Source organism: Drosophila kikkawai, chromosome 2L (assembly GCF_030179895.1).
Source record: "Drosophila kikkawai strain 14028-0561.14 chromosome 2L, DkikHiC1v2, whole genome shotgun sequence".
Classification (NCBI taxonomy): Eukaryota; Metazoa; Arthropoda; class Insecta; order Diptera; family Drosophilidae; genus Drosophila; species Drosophila kikkawai.
The window spans coordinates 19,399,712-19,410,271 of record NC_091728.1 but is presented as its reverse complement, the minus strand read 5'-3'; the positions used below and the strand labels follow the sequence as shown (position 1 = coordinate 19,410,271).

The 10,560-nt window shown below is 43.1% G+C and overlaps 4 protein-coding genes across 4 annotated transcripts; all 4 read right to left on the bottom strand.

Annotated features, from left to right (window-relative positions):
- Window positions 1-2,043: 2,043 nt before the first annotated feature.
- On the bottom strand, window positions 2,044-3,479 carry LOC108077348 (outer mitochondrial transmembrane helix translocase). Its single transcript, XM_017170637.3, has one exon. The coding sequence runs from the start codon at window positions 3,319-3,321 to the stop codon at window positions 2,176-2,178; it is 1,146 nt and encodes a 381-aa protein (XP_017026126.1). The 5' UTR covers window positions 3,322-3,479; the 3' UTR covers window positions 2,044-2,175.
- Window positions 3,480-5,270: 1,791 nt separating this feature from the next.
- Window positions 5,271-6,522, bottom strand: CSN1a (COP9 signalosome subunit 1a). The gene has a single exon (XM_017170655.3). It carries the CDS (start codon window positions 6,423-6,425, stop codon window positions 5,328-5,330), a length of 1,098 nt encoding a protein of 365 aa, XP_017026144.1. The 5' UTR covers window positions 6,426-6,522; the 3' UTR covers window positions 5,271-5,327.
- A 1,085-nt stretch (window positions 6,523-7,607) lies between these two features.
- Window positions 7,608-9,193, bottom strand: LOC108077331 (leucine-rich repeat-containing protein 15-like). Its single transcript, XM_070287507.1, has 2 exons — window positions 8,638-9,193; window positions 7,608-8,565 (listed from the first exon to the last, which is right to left on the bottom strand). The coding sequence occupies exons 1-2, from the start codon at window positions 9,089-9,091 to the stop codon at window positions 7,643-7,645; spliced, it is 1,377 nt and encodes a 458-aa protein (XP_070143608.1). The 5' UTR covers window positions 9,092-9,193; the 3' UTR covers window positions 7,608-7,642.
- Window positions 9,194-9,351: 158 nt separating this feature from the next.
- On the bottom strand, window positions 9,352-10,368 carry LOC108077350 (uncharacterized). Its single transcript, XM_017170640.3, has one exon. The coding sequence runs from the start codon at window positions 10,210-10,212 to the stop codon at window positions 9,439-9,441; it is 774 nt and encodes a 257-aa protein (XP_017026129.1). The 5' UTR covers window positions 10,213-10,368; the 3' UTR covers window positions 9,352-9,438.
- Window positions 10,369-10,560: the final 192 nt, after the last annotated feature.

Sequence of the window (10,560 nt, the reverse complement as noted above, 5' to 3'; positions counted from 1 at the left end):
AATTATTCTAAGCCTGCACATTTTGCCGGCACAGTGTGCTAATAAGGGCAAAGGGGCTGGGGAAATCGCTAACACCATTTAAATCAATTAAATTATGAATGAGATTAAAATAATTTAATGATGCTCAATGAGTCTGTCCGTGTTTGGCCCCTCCTAGCCTCTTGATGACAGCCATAATATACATGTTGCATGCTGCAATTGCAGTTAATTAATAATTCAATAAACTTTTGTCATTCCACTTGAAAGAATTTCACATAATTGTCATCAATAAAACGTGTCTGCTTTTGAAACCAATGACATAAATTATGATTATTATGAATTTAATCCACAGCTAAGGAAAGAAGTGCTCATCTGAAGGGTCTGCTAATTGTTAAGTGCATTGCCGCAGTACTTGTTGTAATTAAAATGTTCAAATAAAGGGTTTTAAGGATTTAAATTAAAATTACCCGATGCCACAAAAAATGTCATTTTATGGTGCATTTTTATGGCACTTGATTGAGTGATTAAACAATTAAGAGCTTAATGAGGCCACTCTTAAGGCATGTAAATTATGTTTTGTGCGATTGAATAAACTAGCGAGAATATATATATATATTTTTTAAATTAGAAAGTACCTTGAGCCAACAAAATTTTATTTGAAATTTAAAGACTTTGTTCAATACAAAAGCGATTACTAAATACATCCAAGTGTAAATATTCTGACTATTAAATTCATAAAAAAACTAAATTGTACAAGTTTTTGTTAATTTTTTTATTAAAGGAAAGGCTACGTTTATATAAATTGAAATTATTTATTTATTTATTATTTTTTATTTATTTGTATAATGGCGAATAACAAGCTAAATAAAATAGTAATTCCCCGCAAGATTATACAAAATTCAAGTTTCTATGCTCGATGATATTAGTGGATTACTATGACATGTTTTATTTTGTTAAAAGTATATTTTCTTCTGCCGAAAGCTAAGAAAAACAAAGGGTCCGCCTTTTGCATAATTTCGATGGACATTCCCGACTTTGTCATTGTTGTAGAATTCACAGGAATTCGGGGAATTCTCCCCCAAGTTCTCCGAGCCACCGACGGCAGTCAATTTTCTTGTTTACACTGGGGCACACACACCTCTCACCTCCCCCCTCTGGACACACTCACACGCTAACGCACTCGCTCTCGCGCACACAATGACAAATAGCAAACAATTACAATGGGCAGGGGCACAGGCTCCGCCCCCTTATCTCTCTTCGACGAGGCCTGTTGTTGTTGGTTTTTGGCCGCAATAAATACAATTTGCATGACAAAATAGCAAACAACGGCATCTTTTGCATGTGTGTGTGTCCGTGTGCATGTGGTGCATGTGCATGGGGGGGGGGACCTTTTGTGGGTGGAAAGAGGCGTCTACAGGCTCACTCAGCCAAACGAAACTGCACACAAAAACAATCAACTGCGCGTCCGAGGCAACAACAAAAAGGCAAAGACTTAATTTTAGAGACTGATTAATAAACTACCCTACAAATGTGCTAAAATAATTTTTTATGGGAACTCAAATAAGGTGTAGATATATAGTGATATTTTATTTTAAGAACCCTTAAAGCGACTTTAATTAAGAAAATAATCAAAATTATTTAATCATTTAAACCCCTAATTAATGGTTTAAATAAGAATACCCTTAGTGAGGGTATAACAAGCGCAAACGAGGCAGTGGCTGAGGCCTGTAGTTAGACTTCTGCCGCTACTGTGAAACAACTTATGAATATTCAATTTTACATAAAAGATTTTTTGTTGCCTCTGCCATAGCCGTTGTTATTTCGAGTTTTTGTTGCCACCGGTCTTTCTGCTGCTCTTTCGTAGGCTCCTGGCTGCAGTCTCCTTTTTTTTCCTCCTGTTTTTCCGCTGCCCCTCATGGCTGCCAAATCCCTTCATGCATGCCACGAAATGTGGAAAATATTGGTAGCGGCTGTCCTTCATACCAACACCAGCCAAAGGTTAATAACAAAGTTCTGCTCGAAATTAGGCAATGGCGGAATACACGAATGATTCAGTCTACACAGTTTGATATTCATTTGACTTTTTATTGATTTTAAGACCATTTTTTAGGCCTTTTAGAAATTTTAATAATATAGTTAAACAAAAATTTATGTCACGACAATAGAGAATTTGAAGGGAGAATTTCCTTAGCGACCTTAATCCAACTCCAGATCCTTCTCGTCGGAGCTGCTTAGGGACTGGTATTTTGACACCTTCATGGTCATCAGGGACTTGAGTAAATCATCCATCCGAATCTCCAGCTGCTCGCAGTCCTTGAATTCTTCCTCGGACTCGGTCTTTGCCAGGCCCAATTCCGATTCCGATTCCGTTTGGTTCCTGCCTCGCATAATTTGGCGCATGCGGCATATAAATGCGTGGCGGCATAGCTCTCGCAGATCAGATCCAGAAAAGCCGGTGGCCAGCCGAGCCAGCTCCTTGAGGTTTACAGAAGGATGAAGCTGCTCGGACTGCAGAATTAGCTGCAGAATTTCCAGACGCTGGCAGTCCCGAGGCGCTTCTATATAGAACTGGAGCGACATTCGACGGAGAATGGCCTTGTCGAGGTCCTGCGGACGGTTGGTGGCCCCCAGCACCAGCACGCAGGCGTTGGCGTTGCTAATCAGCCCGTCCCAGCGTATCATGAACTGGGTCTTCATCATGGCCGTGGCTTCGTGATCCCCGCTGCCGCGTACCCGCAGAAAGGACTCGATCTCGTCGATGAAAATGATGCAAGGTTCTAGCTTCTGGGCCAAGGTGAACACGGCCGAGGCTAATTTCAGGCTCTCGCCGTACCACTTGTCCTTCAGCACGCTCACGTCGAGATTGATGAACCGCATGCCGGCATCCTTGGCAATAGCCTTGGCGATCAGCGTCTTGCCACAACCGGGTGGTCCATGCAGCAGGACTCCTTTGGGCGCCTGGCACAGCTGCGAGCGGCTGAAGAGGTCGCGGTGGCGCACCGGCATCACCACCGACTCGCGAAGCTCGTTGACTACCGCATCCAGTCCGGCAATGTCCGCCCAGCTCACGTCGATGTCGTCGGGAGTCACTAGGAGCGAGGCGATCATCACCTCGTGCTCGTTGAGGTCCTGGGTGCGGAACTTCGGCGCGTCCCTGCCCGCCACCGAGTTTAGCTTGCGCAGCTGCTCCTCGGCCGTTTTCTTGGCCTTCTTGCGCACCTTGCAGTGCGGGTCCAGCAAGCTGAGCATCCACTGGCCGCTAAAGTAGGTGATCGCGCTCACCGCCCCCACACTCAGCACCATGGCCGCGATCTGGCTAGGCTTTAGGTCTGGCGAGTCCATTGTACGCAATCTGTCTTGGGTTCGGTCCGCATTTGCGGTATAGAAACGTCAAAGGTAATATAAAACCTGTGAGGCAAGTAAGTAAGGGATGCCTGTTCTTGCCCAAATATAGTTTTTCGAACGAAAATGTGGAAACTATAACAGATTTTTCCCATGCTGCCTTACGAACTTGAATATTCAGCCTGCTTTAGTTTCTCTATAAATGGCAGAGGCGATTTAATAGGAACAATGCACTTTATTAGAGATCCATTTCCAGAACAATGATTTTTGCCAGCGCCCTTTCAGGCCATTGCCCAGCTGCGTTTTAATTTGAGCTTAACTCTTCCTGCGCCAGGACTTTGACGGTAACCTGCAAGAACTGCAAGAAAAACCATACAGCAGGCGGGTGCGGGAGCGGGAGCGGTAGCGACGAAGAATGTTTTCCAGTTTAGTATCTTTTAGCGGAAGTCAATGTAACAAAAGATAAACTTGTCGGGCCAGCTGCTGTTTCTTGTTCGCTGTTTCTAGCTGGAAGGCTGCCTCGCTGTTTCCCAGCATCCTGCTGGATTGAACGCAAAGGCCGAAGCGTAGGACGGTCAGAGAAGTATTCACTAAACACTGCAGCATTTTATCTCGAACCCGCTTACCCCTTGCCACCCCACCCCCTTTGGCTGCACGTAGGTCAGTTCTGCGCTTTGTCTTATAGTTTTTGCGCACCCCTTTCTCTTTCTTTGCTCTCCTTTCCCCCGGAAGTCGCTGTGCACTGTGTTGTTTTGAGCTTCCTTCCGCATTACAAAAGAATTACTCAACACAATGTCTGGCCGAAGTTTTCCACGACTTTCAAGAGGTACCCTTCTGCCCCAACCCGGTTTCTTCCCAGTTGCACCAGCTCAGGTGGCCCCCAAAATTGGTATTTCACAAAGCTCTTGTTGGTTTTTAATCCAACGTTTTGACCATTGTGTGTGCTGATCAAAAATGAAATCAAATTGCCAACTCGGAAGTTGGATTACAATTTTCCAACTGGATATAAATTGAAGTTGCAAAATTGTCGACAAGTTCATGAATATTAAAACCAAACCTTTGCTGGGATTGTCTTTTAGTCTCGTTTTACAGGCTGTACTTCTTTAAGATCGAATCTAAATATAGTTAAATAATTTAAATACATTTTTTAAAGTCGAATCTTCAATTTTTATATCAAAACAGAATTATAATTATATGAGGAACTAATGAATGTACATTATAATCATTATTTCTGGGTAACAACTTCTTAGTTGCTAAATCTGATCCGTCTTTAGCTATTCTCCATTCATCTAATTATTACGGAATTCGAGTGGTATTCATCACCTACTGACGCGAATTTTGAGCTACAGGCAGAAGGAGAAGGTATGTATCCTGAGTGCACTTCGGGTGCAATTTCAGTGAGCACTTTGTGCTTCGTTAGCGAACTACAAGCCGCCCAATTCCCACCTTCACGGAACCCTGCTTCCTTTGAGACCCAGTTCAAGGCTTCATAAAAATCTCTTCAACTGTGCAATATTTCAAGATTTCACTTTAATCTTTTCAACACTGCACTTTTTGTCTCCCTTCCGCTCAATACTTGTCCTCCTTAACCCACTCTATCCCTGCTATTGCCTTTGCGAATTCATAGTTGGCTTCGCTGTTCCTTCGTCACCCTTTGAGCCTTTGCAGCAGTCGCTAATATTGTAATAATAAGATACAAGGTACTTGAGTTCAAGATATCAAGTGGATGGAAAGATAGGCAGGCAGACAGGCTGCTGCAGCTGATAATAATCACGATTTTTTTGAATATTGCCTTTAAGATTTATGTACATTTTTTTGACGTTTTGTAGAATACAAGACATTCTATTTAGTGGGAAGTTCTTAGTCGGTACACAGGTTAAATGACTTCCTTATATTCTTTTTCAGATTTCAAGTTCCACTGAGCACAGGAAAAATTTAATTATTCTTAGTCTTGCTTTAAAGTGCTTTATTACAATACAAGTCTTTACTATTTTATAAATCTAATGCTAATTTTTTCTAGGATCTGTCAGTTTTTTTTCACTTTTCTTTTGCAGCCTGCCGTGAATTATCTTATAGAGTTTATCCACATGGGGCGACAAATAGACATCCAGCCTGACGATACCCTCGATTTCCGTCAGTAGGGCTGAGGTGATCTCCAGGTGTCCCTCGTGGAAATTGAACAAGGCGCTCCTCATCTTCGGCGAGAGCTCTAAAAACGGCTTAAAGGCTTCCGAGTTAAGTAGTTCTGCCTGCAATTGAAACGTCTCGAATGTGGCCAAGGCGCACAGTCCGGCATAGAAACACACGTCCTCGGGGGCCACGATCTTGTCGTAGTCGTACTGGCCAAAGGGAGTCAGCAGGAAGTGCTGCGCCGCCAACTTGAAGTTCTTCAGACCCATGTTGGCCAGGCCAGCGGCGCAGCTGAGACGGGCCGGTACTTCCTGCGATAGGCTCTCGAACCCCAAGGCGTACTGCTTGGCCTCGTCAATGTAGGTGAGCACGTGCCACCAGTTGGTCATGTAGATGGAGACCCGGATCAGGTTGCGGAACAAGGTGATTACATTGTCACTGCTCGTGCAGTAAGACCTTGCGCGGGCATAAAACTTGACGGCGAGTTGCAGGTTGCCGCTCTTTTCGTGGAAGTCCCCTATCTTCTCCAAAACACGACGTATATGGGGGCTGCCGGAGCTCGACTTCTTGAAGTTCAGTGCAGCATCCAGCTCCTGGATGAGCAAGGTGGCCTCCATCATGTTGTCCTCTACCCAGCTGTTGTCGTAGGGCAGGACCACTCGGCGCATGCCACTAGAGGTGCTTGCCTCGTCGTCGTCCATCCCTTGGGCACTTTCCAGCGGTGAGTTTTTGGTCACTTCGCCGCAGAGGGACCTATAGAGCTCGTCGTACAGCTTGACATTGTAAGTAGACTTTACGTGTTCGATGGCCAGCCTAAGGGCCGACACCCTTAACTTTGGGCACACCTCCGCTATGAACTTTAGGCGGAGAAGGCGTGGAATTTCCGTGTACCGATCAGCGTAACTGGGCAGGTGCAGCGTGGCCACATCTGAACCCATCAGATGTGCTTGAGCTTCTTCAGCATCTGCGGTCATCTCTGGAGTGTTGGGAAGGTTGGGTTTTTTCGAGGCAGTGTCCAAATGTGAGTTATTTTGAGAGAAGGGAGCTCTACGATGTGACAAGATAAATGTCTTAAAATAATATATAGATTTTTGGGTGACTTTTTACCTGTAACTGCAACTGTATGTGCAAATTGCTGTAAAAGTGTTACGGACACTTGGCCGCCAGATTGCGTGACATGCCCGCACAAGTGCAACTCGCCTTAGCAATCCGCTATTCTGTATCTGCAGATTGCCAGACTTGGTTACAATGCTCGTAGAAATTCGAATTCCATTACAAAGATACAAATCAAATTGGCAAAAGGTATTGAGAGGGCTCAAGCGCGGTTGGGGAAAGCAAAAATCAAATTACCAGAACTTGAAAAATCGCAGACATCACAGACCCATAAATCAGGCACCGAAAGCAGGGAAATCGAAACGTATACATTAGGAATGGTTACCGCTAGTTAACGGCTTATTGATGCGTCGCTTTTGGCTGAATTTATTGGCCTGGTCATTGGTCCTTTGCTTCCGCACACGAAAATGCAATATTGGAAAAATCTAAGGTAGAGAAAGGCACGTGCAGAATGCTTTGAAATTGATTATAATATTTCTTTATTTGGCTCAATGTTTCATCTTGCCTAGATAATATTTACAAATAAATTTTAAACTATTAATATATAATTAAACTTTAGGAACTTTACATTATATATTTAAAGTGAAACCCACAACAACAAACTTTAATTATGAAACACATAATTTACGGAAAAATAAAGCTATTCAATGAACAATCTTTATAATAAAAAGACCAGCTGAATAAGTCGGTCTCTGGAAACAAAATCTTGTCAGGCTGACCCAGATTGACCCACGGCAGAGAAAGCCAACACGAGCGGCAATTAAAAAGTAATCATCCTCAACCTCCGCCAACGAATTCGAACTAAAGTCTTCTTGATTTGAGTGAATTTATGTATAGCTATCAAGCTGAGATCGCTCACATTGATGAACAAAACAAAATTCTAGTGTCTTTGGTAGGAAAATGATGAAATTTTGCATATCATTAAAAATTGCTTGACTCTTCTCCTGAAAATTTAGAAACCTTCCAAATAAAAAGTAAAATTATTCAGTATGCAGTGAAAAATTTACTTATTTTATTATAAGCTTTAATATAACACAGTAAATTTCCAAATTAAATATATATATATATGTTTCTCTCTTTATATCAATATCCTCTTATTCATCTCAATTAAGCGCTGTTTATTGTCGTCAAGGAACTTACTCATGTTGCCGTAAAAAGTGGCATTAAAGAGATTGTTTTGGAGGACCACCCATTTTAAGTTTTTCAGCCCGTCACAAACATATAAATAGTCAAAACTGGTCAGCCTATTGCCATGCAGGTAAAGGCTTTCAAGATTTTGAGCTTTGTCAAAGGATTCCATCGATACGCTCTCCAGTAAATTATGTGAGAGGTCCAGGATGGTAAGATTGGGTCCAAAAAGAGGGCACATTCGTGGAAGCTTTTTCAGTAAATTATGGCCCATAGCGAGGAACCTGATATTCGGAAAGTTACCCTCTTCCTCCTTGGGGGTATCCAAATCGAATAAGAGTTCTAAAGAATCGTATTCCAGTTTGTTATGGGAGATGTCCAGGGTGGTTAAATTGGGTCCGAAAAGAGGTAGCCTCCGCGGAATATAATTTAATTTATTGCCCATCAGGTGAAGGGATTGTAGATTGGGAAAATTACACTTTTTTCCATTTTCATCCATTTCGAAGTAAGAGTAATCGGAAGATTTTGTGCAATTCCACAGGACCAGATAATCAAGGGATGGCATGTCACAAAGGACCTGTACGAATGACCGGTGGAAATAGGTTCCATTAATCCACGCAAACGTTACTTTACTGTTTTCATGATGTATTTCGCTAACGCTTCCGGTGATCGCTAATCTTTCAACTCCGCTGTTCCTCAGGTATAAGTCGCTTACTCTTATTGACAATCGCAGGTCCGTTAATTCTTTACAATCACTCACATCAAGTTTTATGATAGTCAGGAAGGTCCAAATAGGAAAGTCTAAAGTCAGAATCTTCAATGGGTTTCCTCTGAGAGAAAGCACTTGCAATTTCGAATTCATCAAAAAAATATCTTTCGACAGAATAGAGATGTTGTTATTATTTAAGTTTAGTTGATAAAGCCTCTCCAGGGGATGAAATACACCTTCCGGAAGGTCCTTGATCAAGTTGTGCTGCAGGTATAAATACTTCACGTTGGATAGTTTGTGGAAGGTTTCGTTGGACAATTTTTCTATGAAGTTCCCGGCCAGTGCAAGCTTCTCCAAATTAATAACATTTTCAAACACGTGTTGTTCTAATTCCGAAATGGGGCAGTTGGTGATATTGATCATGTTAAGCTTGGTCATTGGGGGCAAAACGTCAATTTTAAAGTCACTGCTGCAGTTAAACACGTATAAATGTTCGAGATTAGGAGTAACTTTTGTCACCTCCAAGTCTGAGGCGTGTCGCCAGACAAGTAATTTAATTTTTGGAGCCGGTTTATCCGTGTATATCGAAGTATTTTTAGGCCAACATGCTTCAAAGGGACAAACTTCCTCAAAATCTTGGTTTCCAAGGACAGAGGCTGCCATTACAAGCAGCACAAATAGAGTAATCATGTTAAGTTATAAATTTAGTGTTCTTTTCTTTCCGAATCAAACCAGACTAGTCTTTCCGAATGAAGAAATAAAACTGAGCGGATAGATCCGATCTAAGCGAGTACGAAGAGCTAACTAGAACTAGAGTGGCAACTAATCAGCTCTTGGACCCGAGATTACAGATGAAAATAGCTACAATAAAACAGGAAGCCGACTTCTCCAAGTCGAAGTTTATATACCCTCGCAGTTATAACATATTTAATTAACATACAAACTTGATCTCAATTTAAAATTTAGTGGGTCATTATTTAATAAAAGCTGCTCAAGGCTCTTGAAATATTTCCCAGGTGGCCGCTCAGCTTAGGTTCTTAGTGCTTCTTGCGGTAGTGCCTCCACACTTCGCACATGGACGGCTTCATGAGGCAGTTGCACTCAACGGGCGCGGCGTCCGGAATGGGATCGTGGCGACACTCGGAGAAGCTCGGGTACTTTGTCCTCCGCCTTTGGCAGAGACCGGCCCTGAAGGGACGCTTGCATTTGGGCGGGTCTCGGGGCTCTACACAGCAGTTGGGCATCTTGAATCGCGGACAATTGCTGGGATTCATCAGCTTGCAAGGCTCGGTGAGCTCGAGATCCAGCTTTCCGAGCACACACATGTTCACCGGACAAGGACTCTTTTTGACAATGCGCGCGCGCCGCTTAGGGCTTAGCGGCAAGGGGACGCACTGCATCTTGCGCTTGCGACACTTTACCACGCACTCTTGCCAAGTTCGCGGATACTTCCGTTTCAGCATGTCCTGGGGCTGGTAGTGGGTAAGGTCCCAGGCCTGCACATCGTTGGCGCACGGATCACTCAGGCACGCCTTGCGCTCACTAATGAACGAGGGGATGTTAAACTCTGGGTCCGAGCGGCACTTGTACTCCGTGCGACGCATCGTCTGCCAGCAGGCGTCAAACACCTTTGTGTTGTCTGGCGCCTTCAACGGCTGGATGTCTGTGCGCTCCGGAAAATGGGGGTAGGTCTCGGGGTCCCTGTGGTGCATCTGACTGCGCAATGGTTTCAGCAGTGCGCAGGTCAGACCTTGCCGAACTCGGGTCACAGAGAGGAGGGCCCAGATCTTTGGCTGCAGTAACTCGGCCATAATTTTGATTAAACCGAAATATTACGCTGATCTATCATTCGGATCAAAGAAATTTTGAAGTTAAAAGGGGTAAAACAAACCAAAAAATAAAAAGAAACCCAAGATCAACCATACACGTGTCTTTTCTCTGAATCTGTTGTTGAAACTAAAGAAGTCATAATTCTGGTTAAGCTTTTTGACAACAGGACTGAAGTAAGTATCATGGGTAGGTCGTTCGGGAATTTACTAACTTATACACGGTTGAAAAAACAACAATAATTCTCTGATAATCAAGAACATAACAGTTTAAAAATCACATTACAAAAATTTCCTGCACAAAAAACCGGTTACAGAAGTCTTTGTGAAGAG

What these genes read in the sequence shown, in the direction of transcription:
- LOC108077348 (XM_017170637.3), bottom strand. Translation starts at nt 3,321, where the DNA reads ATGGACTCGCCAGACCTAAAGCCTAGCCAGATCGCGGCCATGGTGCTG.
- CSN1a (XM_017170655.3), bottom strand. Translation starts at nt 6,425, where the DNA reads ATGACCGCAGATGCTGAAGAAGCTCAAGCACATCTGATGGGTTCAGAT.
- LOC108077331 (XM_070287507.1), bottom strand. Translation starts at nt 9,091, where the DNA reads ATGATTACTCTATTTGTGCTGCTTGTAATGGCAGCCTCTGTCCTTGGA. An exon ending in GATCAAGGACCTTCCGGAAG is followed by an intron (nt 8,566 to 8,637) that starts GTGTATTTCATC and finishes TTCTGTCGAAAG; the next exon opens with ATATTTTTTTGATGAATTCG.
- LOC108077350 (XM_017170640.3), bottom strand. Translation starts at nt 10,212, where the DNA reads ATGGCCGAGTTACTGCAGCCAAAGATCTGGGCCCTCCTCTCTGTGACC.